The sequence below is a fragment of the Mastacembelus armatus genome, chromosome 22, assembly GCF_900324485.2.
Source record: "Mastacembelus armatus chromosome 22, fMasArm1.2, whole genome shotgun sequence".
Lineage (NCBI taxonomy): Eukaryota > Metazoa > Chordata > Actinopteri > Synbranchiformes > Mastacembelidae > Mastacembelus > Mastacembelus armatus.
This window is the reverse complement of record NC_046654.1, coordinates 1,949,980-1,969,947: the sequence shown is the minus strand read 5'-3', so window position 1 is coordinate 1,969,947 and position 19,968 is coordinate 1,949,980. Positions and strand designations below refer to the sequence as shown.

The window sequence follows — 19,968 nt, the reverse complement described above, 5'->3', positions numbered from 1 at the left end:
TGGGTATTGATCTTTCCTGGGAATAGTTTGCACAGGATTTTGAAGGCTGCCTGCAGGGATTTGCAGTTTGCACTTCCAGTTCATTTCAAAGGTGATGGAAGAGGCTGGAGGACGGGGCTCTCTGAGGGACGGGGCTCTGTGAGGGACGGGGCTCTGTGAGGGACGTGGCTCTGTGAGGGACGGGGCTCTGTGAGGGACGGGGCTCTGTGAGGGACGGGGCTCTGTGAGGGACGTGGCTCTGTGAGGGGCGGGGCTGTGTGAGGGACGGGGCTCTGTGAGGGACAAGCTCAGGTTCATGGTCCAGTTCCTCAAACAGGAAAGTGTCTTCGACCAACTGTTGCCCCGACGTTGGAAGTACACCGTTGTCTCTAATACTCTATAACTGAACTGGAACAAAGGGGCTGAAACCCTCAGTCCTGGATCAGGACCAGAACCAGGGTAATTAACTGCTGATCTCTGCAGTCAGTTTGGACAGAAGAAACACTTCTACTTCATGTATTTAAAGACACATAGAAAAATATGAATCTAGTCCTGAAATAAAGGATCTAAACATTTCTTGCAGATAATTCTTTGACATTTTAAACAAACAAAACAATGTGCGTTTTTCCAATTTACCCAAAAAATGAGAAGTTAATGACTCATTAAGAAGATCCACTTTGTTCTTTGGTCTTCATTCACCCCAAAGGGAAACGTAATAAGACCAGAGGGGCCCCACAATCAGAGAAACGCAGTGGACACCACAAATATGTGAAGACAAACTGTTTCTTCTGTTTTCTTTTTCACTGGCTGTGTGACTCACCTTGGTCTGCTCATTCACCACTCACGAGAACAAGAAGTCACAGTTTGCCACTGAGCCTTTACCCATCTCGACTAAACCTCGTCGCACACCGCCATCTAGTGGCCACGCTGCGAACAGCACCGAACAGAACGAGATCGAATCTGTTCTTTCAGCAGCAAAAACTGCCCCAGTGCCACTGAGCAAAGCACCGTGCTGCTGTGGAGTTAATGACAGCACTGACTGTTCTTTCACTCTCACTTTGCAGAATATATTTTTAGGTTATTTAAGTTTATTTGTGTTGTTTTTTTTATTATTTCTATAGCTTTGTCCCTGCTTCTCCACCACTTCCTCTCCAGACATGGCAGAGCTGCTTTATTTCATAGCTAATGTGCAAAAATCCAACCAATTCAAAATGTTTCCTTCCTTTTTTTTATTGTTTGATGGTGGAGAATTCTCATTTAAACTTTTGAGTAAAACCCAGAACTGTTCTTTAATAAAACTTTCATTTCTAGATGCTTTGACGTCTCCAAATAGGGAATTGATTTACTGAAGGACTAAAGGTGGGACATACAAATAAGAAGAAGTGAAGATGCATCAGTCATGGCTTAACATTTAATAACAGAAAGAAGCATTTTGGAGATTTATTGCAGTTTGTTGCCAGAGACATGAATAACAATGTGATCACAGCAGTTTCTGAGCAGTCCAGATGTGTCAGATGTGTTCAGGTGCAGGTGCATTAGATTTGTACGTCAGCAGACACACATGAGTTTTCATTTTATAAACTTCTACATTTTTACATTTAGACTCAGACTGATGTTCTTCTTTCACAATAAATTAGTATCGCAGTGTGTGAAATGACAGCTGCTGCAGCCGGATGTTCTTTCAGGATGTGCATTTTTCAGATTTCAGGTTCCTTGTTCTCATGTTTTTTCTAAAGTAAAGGGAGTCAGAAAACAACCATGTTCCTCTTATTTCATTAAATCATAATTCTATGTTTTATTCCAGAGTTTTGAACTGGCATCAGCTGCAGAATTTATCTTTAGGCCTGACAAGCATAATGTTGATGCAGGAAATCATGCAAGTTCCTTTATGGGATAAAACATCCACATTTTTTGTTATAAACTTCCATAACGACATGTCATCCTCAAAAAACAATTCTTTCTTTTTTTATATAGAAGAGAAGAAATTAAAATCTAAGTTCTTTGAAATCATAAACAAGCTGTTAACAGCAAACGGCAACATAACCATAACTTCAGAACAAAAACAGGGACGGACTTGGAACTAGAACTAAACAGAACCAAAATAATCCAAAGGCACCGATTTTACAGCGAATCACAAAGTAAACACTGAACTTCCAGAGAAAATCATATGCTTGAAAAGACCATTACAGTACGTCAGCGTGAAGCACCTGTGAGTTATCACTATACATTTAAATGTGCCAAAAGTTCTTAAACTACATTTCAGCTGCAAACGCATCATCTGTGTCACGTCTAGGAAGTTCTTCTTCTTCTTGTGTTTTAACGGTGCACGAGGACTCGGTTAGTGAAACAGCAGCGAGGAGACGCTCAAAACACAACTTATTCACCTCCTTGTTATTTTACATTTTTTACTACTGATCAGGGCCACATGCACACTAGTGTCCCAGTTCTGAGTCTGCTTATGTGCTGGGTATGTAAACATCTTCAAATTACACTTAATTCTCATCAAAAAAAAAAACAAACTTATTTCATGACGGTTTTCTATAAAATCATTAATATAGAAATCAACGAGATATGTTTATCAATTATACAGAAAATACATTGGGAGAGAAGACAAACTAAACTGGAGCAGGGAACGAGGTTCATGTAGTGTAACGTTATCAGACTTATATATGTGTGGACATTAAGAAAGCAGCTGAAAATATCTTTAATGTTATTTTGGTGATGCAGACCAACCCTCTCCCCTTAGGACTGACATTCATATGCTGCTATTTGCACCAGCAAAGGGACATGATTCATAATTACAAAACATATACATACATTTGTGCTTTTCTGAAGGTTCAAGGGCTTTTTATTGTTGTTTCAACCATGTGCAGCAGAAAGTGAAGCAAAACAACATTCCTCCAGGAAAGTGACTTGCACGTACACAGTGATTAACTATTAACCCCCGTGTTGCTCTAAAATGGGTCATTTTTTTCTGCTCAGGCGGTTCTGAGCCTCCACAACAACCTTGAAGACAGGATGCCAGAGGTCAGCTGCCACAAATGACAAGAACCACATCTTAGGGGAACCTGCTTCAGTTTGTTACACTCAGACCTGAAAACTGTTGCTGGAAAGCTCAGTCAGGTTGTGATCCAGCAGCATCCATCCTGGAGCTCAGTGGGGAGTGGCAGCAAGTGGTGGAGCTACCGAGGAACACGGGTTTGGGATGAAAGAAATAGAAAATGGCTGCGGGGAAGGATTTCGAGGTGGCACACACAACCTAAAATGGCTGTGGGGAAGTGATGGGTGATGGGAAATGTGAGATCAGTGGCATGTGATGAGAATAAAATCAAACCAAATTAAACAAAGACAAACTCAGGATCATCTGTGGTTTATTCAACACTCATGACTGACTCTGTAAGTGAGATTTCTTTACATGCTTGTCATACACTTGAAAATCCAGAATCCAATCATTTCCTGTAAATCCCCACAATTAAAAAAAAAAAGATTAAATAAATAACATGACGATTATTTCAAAACAAACTCCAGTAAGTTATGTATTAGATTTATTCAATTAGTCAGATCTTTCTTTAATGATGAGCAGCTTTTCAATCTAATTTCTCCTAATCTGTGAATATGTTTTTTAAAATTCCTATGGATTCCTTATTTTGTTTCCAGAGTAAATCGAAAACCTTTGGCTTTAAACTCTTGTTAAGCGACTGCGGCTGCTAAACGGCTGCTTTTAAATCTTTCCTCCATTATTTTGGGAAAAGAGCTTTTGCACACGCAAATGGCTCAGCGCAGCGCTCTGTGTCATGTGACCTATACACTTTCTCTTGAGTAAAAACAACAAGATAAGTGGGAGAGACTCAAGGAAATAACAGGAAGAACCAGGTTTTCTAGTCTTACACACAGAGACAACCACAGTCAGTGTCTGCTATCAGCTAATATCTGTACAGTTGATACGTTGGCTGTTTGGGTCAAATAAACACAGTCACATTTGTGTGAATGAGGTGTTGCTTTCTACCTGAACACACCTGCAGATCGTCAGGTTTCTGCGTATTATCATAGTTACTGCACAAGTTCATTAACATTCAGTGTTTGCATTGAGTTTGAAATCTTTGTGTGAACTTGAGAGATGTCAGTTTCGTCAGTTCTGTGTCTGTAGCTTTAAAAAAAAAAGTTACTGATCCTGTTCAGTCTCCAGCTGCCGTTCCACAACTAAAGTGTCCACCGCACTTCCACTGCAAGAGAAACCTCATCTTTTCTAAATATGTTCCTCTAGTGATAAAAGGGGCTGGTGTAAATACTTACAAAAATAAAAAAAGTGCGTATGTTTGTTCTCAAAAAGTTTATACATGACTTGACTACAAGCACATCAACTCCCAAATAATCAAACATCAGCCCGATACTGAGAAGCAGAATCCACATTCACTTCACTCGCTCATAACTTGTGGATTCGTGTGGATTTATTTTCTAAATGACATGTTAGAAATCATCAAACACTTGAGAAAAGCAAAAATTAAAAAGTTACATTACACTTTTATTTACTTATTGCTTCAATTATTGTTTTCCTAGTGGACAAAATCCACAGCTCAGCTCCTCAAACTCCACAGGAACCTGTTAGGACGGTTTGTACTGTACATTATAACACCCAGCTTCCCTGCTGAGCCCAGATCAGACCCAACGGCCCTGAGTCCATCTATGTGAAATGCAGTAGTGCATTTAGAGCATGGCAGATAACAGTCAAAGTTAATGAGCTAAAATCAGCCATTTTTTTCTTACTGGACAGAAACCGCAAAAAGATGCCAGTCAAAGATAAGAGCCAAGCGGAGAAAGAGTCTCGGCTGGTTACTGCACTGCCTGACAGTGATAAACGACTGATTTCAGCTCACTGTCAAAAGGCTTCGTCTCCCAACTGTATCTCTGCTTTCCTCCTCCCTTAAGTAGGTTTTTTTTTTAAAGACGGCAGCAGCTCAGACAACACAGCGCGACGCTGCTGCTGCTGCCTGCAGTGAGCCGTGACCCTCGCTCCACTCGCCACACAGCGGCCAATCAGAAACCAGCACACACCACAAGATTTCATTATTCTTTACCAGGAAGCTTTGACAGGTTGTCAAATATCATAATAATATCCTGGTAGCATGTGGCTGGAACATGAACATATGGCTGGAACATGCATTCCTTATAATAAATGAAAAAAAAAATAGTACAGGCCTTCAGTAGCACAGAACGTGTCAAAATAAGAGTTTTAATTAAAAATTTCATGATTTAGGTTTATCGTGACTATATTTATTTATTAGTGGTAACACCTTTGTGTGTTTTTAGCTTTAATATTATTGTAAATTACCTTTTTTATGGTTTTGGATTGATGATTTCTTTTTCAATCTACAGACTAAACAGACTGACCCAGAAAAATAATTTCTAGAGGTTTATCTATACAAAAACAATCAATACCTGCAGCGCTAATTAGAACATGATGATAGTGTTTAATATTTTCCACATTTTCACTTGTCTTACTGAGTATTTACAGCAAAATCAGCACCACATAAAGGCTTCAGGTTCTGGTGAGATGTATCTGGAGCTTCTGAGTTGAAAAAGTTCATTTGAAATCCTTTTGGACCTACTCTGCAATCCTGAGCCTTGCACTTTCTGGTATGTGTCACTTTTCCCCATCTGACCTTTGACCCCTTTGTGCCAGGAAACAGCAGCAGTGATGTTAATGCACACAGCGCCGCTCTGAGTCGGACCTGTCAGGTGAGGGGAAACAAACAGCACTCTCTCCTCCCCGGTGTGATCCAGAAACCATCACACTGCTGTTCTGACGTGTTTACACTGGCTGCTAATTCATGTGGCAGACAGCGTGCCACGTCCTGTCTGAGCATCTCCAACCTAAACACAGGCCTCCACTGGAGCTGGCTTTGGCCCATGTATGGGCCGAGTGTTTACCCTGCACCCATCAGTCTGACTGGTCCCAGGCGAAGCAGAGCTCTGGTCCCATCAGGCTCTGAACTGGCGCCTGATGGAAGGTGATCGAGCTCTTAGTCATCTGCACTTCTGACAGCGGATTCCGGGAACGGATTAAACAGAGCGTCGCCCACTCGGTGTTGTCTCAAGCAGCACCTAGTCACCTGCGTTTACACCTGAGCTCTTCTCTAGTTACAGTCAAGGAACGGGGGGGGGGGTCTGAGTGTGACCACAGACGTCCCAGCTCATGGAAAAACATGGAACAGTCTTTTACTGTGGCTTCACCCTGCAGGCAGCTTCAGAAAGTTTCCCCTGGGCAACTTGTCATTCCTGATTATAAACTGCAGATCTGCCTTGTCAGATCCAAATTAAGCTGAAATTGATTACAGCCACTCAAACATTTCCCACTAACCATGTGTTTGAGTATTTACTTATCAGATCATTTCATTATGTTCAGGATAATTGTCTAGACAGGTTCTTTATGAAGCTAAAACTGAACTTCCCAGGTGTTTTTCTCACTTTAATAGAAAAGAGAATCAGTGCTGGTCTGACAAAAATGATTTCAAAACACCACGTTGGGCCCTCGGTATCGTCATAGTTCTCAGTTATGTTGCAGAAGAAATGCAGCGAGTTGACTTTAACGCTGAGGAGTTAAACCAGCTACCATCTGAGGAATGCTTGTTTACAACCCACACACATGCCTGACTACAGTGCTAAGAACACAAGGAGGACCCAGTATGTACCTGATCTGAACTGAACTCAGCCCAAAGTATCAGGTGCAAATATTCACTCTCTCACTCTCTCACCTCTAAAAAAAAAACTACTCAAAAATAAATACACAACACGATGTTAGTCCTAACACCTGTATCAAGAAAAGGCCACTTCGCACTTCACCCATGGTCACGATTACTGTGATTCTCATCAAATTTGCCAGCTAACGTTCACAAAATGGCCCTTTCCTCCTCTGACCAGACACGTCCCAACAACCGACAGCTAGAAAATCAAACTCTGCTGCCATGTCAAAGAAACAAAGTGTCCCTGCACTGATTTTAGGAAGAATCCAACTCTGTTATCAAATGTGCCACAGTGCAACTTTGGCATTTTAATGAAAGCTATGCTGAACACAGGAGTAAATATGAAGAGTTCTGCTAAAACATGACAAACATTATGTAGAAACAAAGAAGAAATTACAGTACTGACATTTTTCATATTGATGTAAAACCTGTCATCAGTCTATGGCTTTTTTTAGGCGATACTTCGACACTTGTACAGCCGACTCCTCCATGTTTGGAGGTTTTAGAGGGAACAATGAACATAAAGCTAAAGGTTTGATATTGTTAGAATGGATATGTTGCATTTTTAAATGCAATTTGGTGTTTCCCAATAACTGTTTAGAATTTATTTGCTGTTATTGCTTTAACAAGCAATAAACCACCAGTCCAAGTCCAATTGAGGAAAAACAACAAGTTCTTACTTTCCAATATGAGAGTATGAAAAAAGCAGCTGCTCTTTGGTGAATAAACAAAATGTAAGAGGTAAAGAAACGAAACTCAGTGGAATGATGGATGATGTGCAAAGTCCAGAAATGATTTCTCATTTCTCTGAGATGACCACATGACAAAATAAAAAGCAAGATGCTTCACCTCAGACTTCAATCAATAAATATCCTGATATTTTCGTTTTAGATCAACTTTCTACATTAACCCAATGTTTTCATATCACTGTGATACTTCTACTAATAAATGATTGAGGAAAAATTACACACAGCCAAAAATCAACATTTAATACAACGTCAGTAGATTCTTTTTGTGCATTTTAATGGGCAACCTGCCCTTTCTATCATTTTTAAACGATGCTTAGTTAGGAGATCAATTTATGGTGAAAAGTGATATTTTGAGAAAGAAGTTGTTACCTCATGACTCTCTCACAACTTGATCATTGTGGTTTCCAGAGTTTTCTGTGTCCAGGTGTCGACATTCTTTATACAAGCACCTCCGTGTCTTTTAGGGAAATTAGCTGTTGAGTGTTGCCGCCTGCTCCTTTTCAGCCTTCTCTTTGGCCTTCTCCTTCTCGATCAGCTTCTCCTCTTTCTGCAGCATCACCATTATATCAGCCACCTGGGAGGTGGAGATGTCAATGTCCTCCTTGTCGATCAGTTCCACCACCTGGAACATCAACGATAACAGACATTACAGACACAGCAAATATTGATTTGTCATTTTAGTTGTTTTTTTATGCTTCCAGCTACTTAAAATGACATATTTTACATTTGTTCCTGGTCAAACATAATCACAGACAATAACTGGGGTTTGGGCTGTTTACCAGACCTATAAAAATAGACAACTTTGCTTTTCCACTACTGTATTTCTTTACTGGTAGCTACTGTACATAAAAATAATCAGCAGGAAGACCATCCGGCTGAACGTACTTTGATGACGTCGTCGATGTCGACCTTTCCGTCCTGGTTGTCGTCGAGCGCCTCAGCGATGCGCTGCAGCTTGTGCTCGGGAATGTTCTGGATCTGCCGCATGACGCTGATCAGCTCGTCGATGCTGATGAGGTTCTCCCTGAAGGTGTAGAACAGACTGTATACAGGAAACGGTTACCAGGCTTGACTGCACGTAAAATGTGGTGGAGAAGTCTCAGGTCAGCATGCTGCATTCAAGGTTCCCAGATCACACCAATCATATTGATTTGAGTTTCATTTTCAGATCTAATTTTAAATTTGACTCCAAAACTTAATTCATGCTGAAACGCAATGAAGCACACTTCAGTTTTAATGACGCTTCCAATAGATTTATGTTTAAAGCTGCTCCAAGTAACTTTGATCAGCAAAAACAAGAAATTTATATAATACGTGTGAATAAAAACCATCCATCCACCCATCATCTATACCCGCTCAATCCTTAACCAGGGTCACGGGGATCTGCTGGAGCCTATTTTATAAAAACCATATCATATTATATATTATGCACTGAGAAATCTTTACAAAAAGTTGCTTGGTCTTTAACTCAGAAATCCAGGTAGGTCTAAAAGGTTTAGATCTCAGTAAAAACCACACATCAGCTAAGAACACGTCTACGGTTTGACAAACCATTTTAAGTCTTTCAAATCAAGCAGTATTTGGATTTAAAGTGATTCCATTCATTAGTGGGAATAATCTGTTTAGTAAAATGGCAGCACTTTGGTGCAGGGAGCAGGAAATGGAAGCGACTGATCCTTCACACAGCACAGTTTCAGCAGCCGATCAATAACAATGATGCAGTGTTAGTATTTGGCAGCAAGCAGATGGCGATTAGTCTTACCTTGTGGTGTCACTATATTTAGTAAAGAATAATCTGTAAAATGTTACATAAATAAGGAACTGGATTTGGTTTTTACACTTAAACTAAGAGTTCTTTGAAATAATTTTTCTGGGAAACCTTTTGGCCCCTGCTCTATCTCCACCATCATTTTACAACGAAACATGATGATGACAATGATGATGATAATAAAAATGGCTGAAACAAAAACCAATAACTGCTACAAAACAAGTCAGAGAAGACAGATGTGTCATGGAGAGACAGTATGTGCAGTGGTTGCATCACAGACAACTGCTTCTTTGTTCAAATGTTTACGTTTCACTGACAATGAATCTCTTTGTCATGTAAACAATGACTCCATCAAAACGTTGCCTGTGAGCAGCTCCATGTTCTTGTTCCACCGCTTTCTTTAAAACCAGCATTTAAACCCTTATCGAGGATTTCCTGATCACCAGTCTTAGTCCTGATGAATGTGCAATATTTTCAGCATTTTACATTTAGCCCAGAATTAATGCACAGCAGCAGTTTGGGATTATGCTCTTCACACACTATTCTGAGCCTTAACAGAACATGTTTTAGTGTTTTAGTTCTTACCCAATAGGTGGAGTGGATCCACTGTCCATCTGTCCGTCCAGGATGACCTTGTCCTTCTCCAGCTCCCCGATGATCTTGTCGATGCGCCCGATCATGCGGTTTACTCTCTTAGACAGCCGCTGGCTCGCCTTCGACTCCTCTAGTGCCTTCTCCTGTCCAGTCTTAGAAAGTTCCTTCTTTATCTCCTCCAGATCCTGAAAAATGACACATCACAACTACACAAATGAAACACACCCTGCTCATGGTCAAAGCTCTCAATAAATCACTGTTTGAGTAACGCACCTCATTGTATTCTTGGACGTCATCTTTCAGTTCTTCCAGCTCTTCCTTCTCTAGAGTCAGCAGCTTCTTCTGCTCCTTCAGCTTTGAGCAGGCATCACTCAACAGGTCAATCTCTTCTTTGGTGATCTCCTCACCCTGAAATATAAACAGTGGCTGTCACAATAACTGTATGTAAACAGTATCCCACAGAAAAGGTGCATTCACTTATGTAGATTTAATATAAACCCACATTAGAGACCAACTGAAAAACACAAAATGGGGAAAAAAGGAAAGCTCTTGGAAAACAGGACACTCCCCATAACCCAACAACACTTTACCAGCTAATGGAGGGAACTACAGGCTGTTAGGAAAGGAAAGGTTCAGTCAGTGAAGCTGCCTGGAAGGATCAATGTGGGAAAGAGAAGGAAAGTCCATATTGTCTGGGTGCAGGAAAAACAGAACTTGCAAACCATATTTCATTGGTTCAACTAATTCAAAGCACCAGAGAAGTGGAATTTTTCCTAATATGCAAGGAAATGTTGACTCCGAGAATCCAACATTCTGAGGCTTCTTGTAACTCAGATTATGTTTTCAGTCTGACGTTAAAACAGATGCCATTTATATGCAAGTACTGTTTAACCCATATCTGAGTCGACTCAGAGGAAGACCAGACTGTGTGCGTGCAGGGATGTGAGGGTTATTTGGAGGAGACGTTATTAAATCCAACCTGGAAGCGCAGGAATGTGTGCCACTGTTCAGCAAGGCAGAGAAGATGCAGAAGTGATGAAATGAGAAGTAGCAACAGCTGAGTACCAAAGAAACTGCAGTCTGGGTAATAATCAGCAAAGAAACTGAAAAAGTATCTGCATAAATGATCACACATTCATGTTGTGGGCTGTTCTGGGGTTTGTAGTATCTTTTAAAGAGTTAGAAAAACTGTATCAAAAATATCTTAGCAGAGTTTTACTTGAATCCAGGAACTTTGGTGTTGACAGCAAAATCAACTGTATGTTTAGAGGCATTACCTTGACTCCCTCGATGACAGGAGCTGTATCCCTCAGTGTCTCTGAATGAGCAGCCTTGGACAATGCTGGCTCTGCCTCAGTGTGCTTCACCCTCTCTGCTTCAAGCTCCAACTCGCCCTCCTGCAGGAGACAGTCAGACATCAGTCCGCTGACCTGTAGTATGTCGCCGTCAAAAAGTTTTCAAAAATGGCATTAAAATCTTTTCACAATCTATCGTTTGTTACCCTGGCAGTTTTCTCCGCAGCGTCGGCCAACCTCTCCAGCTCCCTGTCCTTGTTGTCCTGGCGTATGGCCGCCTCCTCCTGCAGCATCGTCTCCAGCTTGGTTTTATTGTCCACTTTGGAGAGCTCCATTTCCGCCGCCATTAGCTGGGCCTCCTTTGTCTGGAGGGGACAGAATGAAACAGAGCAGAGCAGTGAAATACTCAACTGAGGACTGAAAGTAGTTCAGGGACATTTTGTTTGAGAAGCACTGGCTACACATTATTCTCATTAAAAAAAAGACATATCACAAAAATACATATCGCAGTTCTGTCTTGTTAACATACCACCATCTCAGGAAGCGTCTGCAGCGTGGTCTTCAGCTGGTCGGCAGGAGACAGGGTGTCAGGGAGGTACATGGCTCGAGACAACAGCAGCAGAGAGGTGGGGATCTGCTGGTTCAGATGCAGCTCGAGCCACTAAAACAACAAAACATGACAGGGATTATAGCAACGTGTGCTCTGGCATGAAGACCATTTACGATTCTGAAAACATTTCTGTTTCCTGTTGTTGTTACCTGACTGAGTTGCTCTCTCAGTCGTTCTTCTGTCACCCCGAGAGACCTCATCCCTCTGACGCGACAGGCTGCCTGCACCTCGTTCACGTTCAGACTGTCCACTCCCTCCTCTGCGATCAGCTGGAAGAACAGAGCAGAGTTCATCTGAATTTCATTTTGATCATGTCAAATACGTAAAGATGGTAAATTAAATTTATAGAGGGCGTTCTCTCTTTATGAAAGCACAGCTGTCTGTTTTGAAAGAGGAGCTTCATACCTTGTCGTCAGCGCGGATGGCCCTCAGCTTCATGATGAGCTGAAAGCGGAGGAAGTTGTTGGTCCCGATGGACTGAAGCTCCAGGAGACGACAGAGAGCCACCAGCTGAGGTCGGGTCAGGTTGTCCAGAGTGAGCTCATCCTCAAACAGTTTGGAGAATTTTATGATCTGCTCATTACTGGGACGCTCCCCAGAGTCTCTGATCTACAAAGATAAAGTTACAACGCATCAAGTATTTTAAATCATGGAAGTCTGTTAAAAACCTAGAGGCTAGTTAGAATTAGGGAGCTATTCCTCCGTGACCCACACATCTCCCCTTTTTGACTTGACTCTGGCATCAGCAGTGAGTGAATGCTTCAGAAAATGCTTCTGTAATATTTCAATGACTTATTTGTTCATGCTGTGAGATAAGAACACTTATGGAACCTCTTCCCTATTACTGTTTGATTCAAAGCCTGTATCTATGAAAGTACTGATTGAATGTGTACTTTATTTCCACCACCAGGGGGCAGTACTGAACAGGTTTCCTTCATTTCATACTGCACTGTCTCAGCAAACGCTTTCACCAACCTTCTGGAAGAAGGTGGAGAACTCCTCCGTCACATTTCCTTGGGCAGCTTTGTTCCTCAGAGCGATCTCCTCAATGGTGTCCTGCAAGAACTTGGCCATTTCCAGTTTGACCCTGAGCTCCTTTTTCAACCTCTCCTCCTAAAACAGCAGGTTAGAAATTCACTGTAGTGTCAAAACATCCACCACAATACGCAATACCATCAGCAAAACGCATTCCACATGTAACACTAATTAAGACAACATAAAGAAATGGGAAAATAAAGAAAATATTTTCACAACAGGTCAGGCATGCTGTTATGTGGTGGATTAGAGTCTTATTAGGATTAACCCCTGTCAGGATGAGACAACAGCCTCCTCAGGCTCATGGGGGAAAGTTCATGTGATTTTATTATATTCATTGTTCACTTTCAGCACAAATAAAATGGCCACCCATGATTACCTTCTTTGACTGGGTCTCGAAGGTGGACGGCAGCATGTTGGGGAAGAGCTTCAATGCAACAGGAAGCAGGAACTCCATGAAGGGGACGATGATGAACACCAGGAAGGGAAGAAGTCTGAAGACGTCGGCACATGTCCTCAGAAACTGGGGAGAAAAATTAGGAAACCTGGTGTTAGGTTTAAATTCCATAAACTGTTGAACATCAGAGCTGGATAGTGTTAAAAAAGCATGAGGACTAGTTTCAATGTGCATCTGCTACATTCCAGTGTAGTTTTACACACCTCCAGCAGGGAGCAGCAGCGAGAGGAAAAGCTAACGGAGTTACACATAATGTTTGCTTCACCCTCTTTTGTCTCTCAGCTTCAACAGTCAGCACTTTAACACCTGTTGAGTCTGTAAACCCCCACAGCAACAGAAACCTCCTAATTCATTGGTGCAGTATTTGCATGAAGCTGTAGACCAAACATTCTGCTTCACAAGGCTCAAAAACTGTCCACTTGAGCCAACAGGAAGCACATTTGTTTGGCACAGACCTGAACAATCCTGGGAGTGTAGAGGTACCAGGCCAACACTAGTCTGCTTCATTGTAGAGCTGTCCGACTGCCGTTTACTGACCATCCCGGGACACAATCCCAAGCAGCCATCTACAGAAACAGCCCCGAGGGGAGAAAGTCAAAACACGAGTCCTTCTTTCTCCCCCATTTCCACCTGCATGTCAGTGGACCAGTAGGGTGAAGGATTTAGGCCAGCCTGAGTGAAAAGGCCTTTGTCCGCAGGCCCATTGACATGTATATCATCTCCCACAGTTCCACATCAAAGGGGGGAGGTGGGGGGTGAGAGATTAAAATAGAAGGAGCCTTAAACAGAGGCTTGAGTATTGTAAGTGAATATGAAAGGAGGAGATTAAGGAGGCAAAGCCAGTCCAGGTTGGAGGGATGGGGTGTAGATGGGTTTAGGACATGAGCTCCGAGGGACGCTGCATTTGAAAAGGTGCACATGTTGTGCTGGTGCAGGTTTAATGGGGGGAAGCGATGGTCATCAGCAGCAACTGATGTCAGGCCACAGCTACTAGCACTGTAATGGAGCTTTGCTTCTTCTCTCTTCACTCTAGCCAACTGTAAATTCTTGGACAACGGAGCTGGTTTGAATTGGTGATTGATGAATTAAACCCAAATAATACCCCATCTAATAATATAACACAATATCACTTCAAATGACTTTAATACGTTCTCATATCATTAGTTTGCTTTCTGCCTCTGAAGGTGTTGATGGTGTGACAATACACAGCTGCCAAAGCAACAATCGCAAACCTTTTCTAAGTGTAAACGCTGAGTGAAGCAAAAGTTAAATGAGGTGGGTTTTTTTTTTTTAATTAAAACTGCAACAGCTTCATCCTAAAGAGCTTTAATCAAGCAGCACAGTCTGCTGAGCGCCTGGTGAGTAAACACTCAGCATGCAGCCAATTTCTATAATTGATCCCATTAGGTCTGAGAAGCTGTGGATTAAACATTATAGAACAAGGTTTCTGAGCTGTCAGACTTGAGTCCCCAATCTCGAAAGTCACGCTTGCTATCCGCTCTGGAAACTCTGAGTCAGAGTGGAAAATGTGGCTGGAAGATTCAGGAGTTACTGAAAACCTTATTCTGTTCAATAACAGTTTCTGTAATTGAGCAGACCCATGCTTTCTTCTACATGGTTGGCCGAATACATACAGTATACTTGGTGGTGTAAATTCAAATGGTATAAATTTTCCAGGGTTGACCATTAACTAAACCGAGCCAGGTCGTTGGTGTTACACAAGCTTTCCATCCCTGCTCTGTGCACATGCAGTTTACAGTGATTACTGTGGAAGATTTGTCATTGGAAGTCATTTTTGTAACATTAACTCCATCTATCACTGGAAAATGTGATTCGATATTTTTAACTTCCTAGAGGAGAAGCTTTAAGGAATGCATGAAAATACAGCTGAAAATAAAATGAATGCTCTGGCTTCCTTCTACAGTCCAGAGACATGCAGATTAGCTTAATGGTGACTCTAAATTGAGAGTAGATGTGAATGTGAATGTCCCAGTGTCAGCAGGGAACAGTTCTAGTCCAGTCCCCCTCCCCCCACAACCATCTACAGGATAAGGGGTGTATTTGATGGATGTGTTGAAGTGCCTTATCACTTTTAGCTGGGTAAAGGGAATATAAATAGAGCAAAGGTCCTCTTATCTGGTTTGTGCTAATTGTTTCTCAATTAGAAAACACTTTTGTGTTGCTCTGCTTGTAGTATCAATTAATGTGATCTTAGTTTTTAATAATTATAAACTGCCTTACTGAGCAATTTAAACACTTGATGTGACTTTATCCTCTAAGAAAACAGAAAATCCACTACCCTCATAGAGCTGTTCATAGGCCAAGAGCAGAACTCTTTGGTTGGTACTAGAACATCACTAGAATATAAGACCAGAATAACAGCTGGTGACTGGTGCGTGACACAATCAAACCATTTACTCAGGTACAATTAACTGACATCCTCTAAGACGCTCTTTTAAACTGCAGTATTCTTCTGTCTTTCTGTGTACACTCCTCACCTGTCTTCGCTCACGGCGGGACAGGGCATGTCCGTTCAGCACCGTCCACAACATTCGTCCCGCAATGGTGGTGTCAATCCACAGCAGCCTGAAGCCATGGTAGTAGTGCTTAATTTCATCTACAACTCGCTGTCCGAGCGTCTTTTTCACAGGTTCTACGTCCAGTGTTGGGCTGTACACCGGCCCTCCTTCCTCCAGCTTCTTCTTGTCCTTTAACGAACGCAGTGACTTTTCCACCTTTGAGTCATCCCATCTCCTCCTCGAAGTGTGTATCCACCTGACACCAGAGATGACCTGCGGTCGTGCTATTGTCCACTGGGCCCCTGGTGTCATCGCAGAATATGATGGAGTGGACCCCGACACAAAGGCGCAGTAAAACCGTTGGGAGTCTGGGCTCTGGCAGGGACCCAGGCTGCTGTCCGACAAGGGGACGGACGGACTGAATGAAGAGATCTGAGCCCAAGTGCCAAGTCGGAGCCCATCAAATCTAAGGAGAGAGCAGAATGAAGACATTCAGAATACAAAGTTCAGACTGAGCTTGATTAACTATTAATATAACAAACATAAAATAACTTTAAAAGAATAAATGAGACAGAAAAAGGTAAAACCATTGATGTACAAAACAAAAACAATGTGTGGTTTTAAAAGTCACCATCTAATGCTTTAAGAAGCACCAGAAAACATAAAACATCAGATTATAAGGAAAGTCAGGCTCAATCTGGGCCTGCTCTAAACAGAAAAGCACCAACCAAGAAACAACAGCACTTCAAAAACAACAAACTGAATTTAAGTCTTAATGTAAATACATGCTGGGATTTGATGGGCTTAAGTTACTTTCAGATATTTTCGGGAACTGAATTCACTCAACATCAACGCTCAACATTTAATCTGCTTACTTTGGACTGGAAAGTCTGAGCGCTGCGCAGTTAGAACAGGTACCATCTTGTAGTTTCCCTGAAAGAAAGAATAAAAACATGAGCAGCTGTGTTCTGCTAATAGGCCATTAGACAGACAGAGTCGGGGGTTTCATCATTTGCTGCTGCAAATGTCTGCAGCTGTCTAATCCAGGACCTGGATACACAGCAAAAATGGTTGAATAAATGTGTTATCAATTTATCTAAGATTCACAAATTACTTTGAAATAAACTCTAGCACAATAATACGTGGGATTTCTAATGAGTTTCTGCTAAAATTGAATTTAAGACTTTTTAATATCTTCTAAGGCTGTTTAGGTAACTGACATCAATATTTTCAAATACTCTGAAGAACACAAATGTATTATCCTTGTGTAGCTTCACACTGATCTATTTTAGTTGCCAGAATATTCACAGTATGTGAGGCCCACAGCGCCCAAACCCACAGAGGCCATAATCATTAGTGTGACGTACATGCAAAGAGGGTGTAGTGGTCAGACACCTCAAACCAATCACCTCAGAGTAGATGGCTTAGCCACACCCTTGCTTTGGCTTTCACATGGCCGGCTGGAACAAATCCAACCAGGCCTGGCTGAACATGACAGACTGTGGCTGGTGTCCAGGAGGACACAGAGTCTACTGGAACAGTATCACCTTTGTGGCTGTGGCTGGTTATTGTGGCACACAAAGAAAACCCTGGAAATACAGTAGATTATCTAATCCCTTATTATCCACCTGGGCTGTACACAGTACCCTGCCACAAGACCAAACAGTACAATATCCTGCTCTAAATCCAGGGTCACTGTGGACCTTCTGTATATTCTATGATAAGATAAGATCATCTTTATTAATCTCCAAGGGCTAATTCCAGATGTAATTCTACATTATTACATATTTTATTCTCTAGGTAATAAGAAATTCAAAAACATCTTTTTTGTCTTGGATAAATACATTTCTGTATGTTGATCATTTGATATTCCAGGGACTGTTTGCTATTTGTGTGGGATGTCCACAACTAAGACATGATTGCAGTTATAAAGTGCTTATAATGTACAACATCTGCCATATTACAGGTACGTAACAGTAACAGCACTCATGTCATGAGACATTTATACATAAATGAAAACTTAAACCCAGTCTGTCTCTGGTGGATTTACAAGAGGGACTGACCTTTCCTCATGGAATCACTGCAATTTGTCTCATAACTGAGTCCTAAAGCCAAAAGCACAATCTCAGTCTGTCAAGTGCAGACAGACAAATCCCCTTCATGACCTGTCAACTATTTATAAGCACAGTTTTAATGTACTAACTACAGAGACAACACTTTTTTTCTTCTGAAGCACTGTCTGCTAATGTCTACAGTGCCACTCACTGACAGCACTGACAGATTAATATCCTAATACTGTATCTCCTCTTGTTATACGAATGGCTTATCAATATAACAATAAAATGATCCTGCTGATCTCGGTTTGACCAATGCCCAGTTTAAAACCAGTCAGTGAGAAGATAGTTTTGAAAAACTAAAGAGCATTCCTAATAGATGGTGGATATGAATGGAGTATGCTGAGCATTTAAGTAGCTATGGTGCCACTACAATTACTCTGATAATACATTTGTCATAAACACAGGTATGTGTAATACTGGCTTAATACCCGTGTTTAAACAAATGTTTCATGATACAAACATAAAAACTTCCAATATTCTTATAAGTCAGCTGTCAAAAAGGCCAGGAAAATCTTTGTCTTTTAACACCCAGAGATGTTACAGATGTTACTACCACAGTATAAACATTAAGGCAGACTTTCTGGTCGTTAATAAATGAATGTTATATTGTCCATCCAAAATCAGTCGGACAAAGAAAAGCAAAAACACAGCAAGAGCAAGAATGTGTAACCAAGGAAAATGAATAAAATGCTTATCCAAACTGATGTTAAACAATTTTCTATCAGCTGATTCATTGAATAATCATTACAGCTCTAGCTAATTTAAAGGTGAAATTGAGATATATAATATATATGAACCAGAAATTAAGGTCAAATGTTAGAAGTGAACCTAATATACGACAAAATATAAAAATATCCACAGTACTCATTTGCATCACCATCATCATTCCTGTGGCTCATTATTTCACAATCACCTCTGTAATACAACTGTCACAGAGGTGAAGCAACACATCTGGACTAACTTACGGGAGCCTGTGCAGTCTAGAGACAAAGCGAAACTCAATTTCTTTTTATTTTCCCATGAAACTTTCTAATTAAATAAGGATATTTTGTGGATGCTGAATAAACACCAGGTAAACAATATGTCATGGCAACAAGCATCCTCTGACCGCAGTGGACATAGGGGGCGCTCTTCAGCCAGAACTGAATCCAGGTTGCCCTCAGATAACCTGGATCTTGAATTATTCTTGAAACGCTAATCTTACAGGAAATACCAGCATAGATAGTAGCTGGTTATCGATTTGTAGCTAAAGGGAATGAAGGAATATTTCAAATTTAAGACCCAGTTGTCTCCAGGTACCTTGTCACCCTCAGTTAACCCCCGATCTTCCTGGAAATAGCCCAGGACAGTCCATGACTCGTCTGGATGCTAATATGACTAAGCTAATTGTTATCTCCGTTTCGTCATAAACAAAGTTAGGTGAAGAAACGTACCTTGTCCCTTCCTGAATTCGTTCTTGAATGATCGGGACGTTTTCATTAAAGGTGCCCTGGACCTCGTAAACAGGATTAACGCCATGTGTGGGATTTCTTCTGCCGGAACTCGCTAACGTTACGTTACCTCTCAGCCGTTACCGTGACCGTTAAGTTACACGCTAGCTAGCCGGTTAGCTAGCCACTGGTTGTTTAATCTACCGAAACGAAGCGGCCGCTAACCTGATACACATAAAGACCCAAATCGTCGTATGCTTTCAGCGAGCTATGGCACATATGGGACTGTCCACAGGAGGATTTTGCTCCATGTCATGCCCTTCCCTGCTATGCGGATGACAGCTAGCCGGGCCAGGCTACCGAGTGACGTCACCCTGGTTCTGCGCATGGCGTAGTGCGTTACGGGAAGTTTCCGGTTCGTTTATAAAATAAAAGCTCGTCCGTTTGAATTTGCGGTAGGAAAATAGCTTTTGTGGTTTATGTGAAGACATGTTTATGTGTGATTATTATTTAAGCAATGAAACTGTTAGAAGCTAACGTTCAGGTTCCCGACCCCATTAAAATAAAGGTGAGGAAGAATGGTGTTTTGCTGATGTCTGTTTCCCATCAATCTGTGTTTCCACCAGCTGGTCGTTTTCTGATTTACTAAGCCTCAACCAAACTTTAGAACTATTC

The 19,968-nt window shown here is 41.5% G+C and overlaps 1 protein-coding gene across 3 annotated transcripts; it reads right to left on the bottom strand.

Moving 5' to 3' along the window:
- Positions 1 to 3,333: 3,333 nt before the first annotated feature.
- On the bottom strand, positions 3,334 to 19,662 carry letm1 (leucine zipper-EF-hand containing transmembrane protein 1). 3 transcript variants are annotated; one of them, XM_026300228.1, is made up of 15 exons: positions 19,297 to 19,662; positions 16,622 to 16,679; positions 15,726 to 16,212; positions 13,150 to 13,293; positions 12,711 to 12,848; positions 12,141 to 12,344; positions 11,885 to 12,004; positions 11,655 to 11,786; positions 11,332 to 11,490; positions 11,108 to 11,227; positions 10,104 to 10,238; positions 9,822 to 10,015; positions 9,231 to 9,263; positions 8,354 to 8,510; positions 3,334 to 8,090 (listed from the first exon to the last, which is right to left on the bottom strand). In XM_026300228.1, the coding sequence occupies exons 1-15, from the start codon at positions 19,379 to 19,381 to the stop codon at positions 7,938 to 7,940; spliced, it is 2,319 nt and encodes a 772-aa protein (XP_026156013.1). In that variant the 5' UTR covers positions 19,382 to 19,662; the 3' UTR covers positions 3,334 to 7,937. The 3 variants fall into 3 exon arrangements, with proteins under 3 accessions (XP_026156013.1, XP_026156022.1, XP_026156030.1); XM_026300237.1 differs by lacking the exon at positions 9,231 to 9,263; XM_026300245.1 differs by lacking the exon at positions 9,231 to 9,263 and having other exon boundaries at positions 8,354 to 8,492.
- Between the last annotated feature and the right edge of the window lie 306 nt (positions 19,663 to 19,968).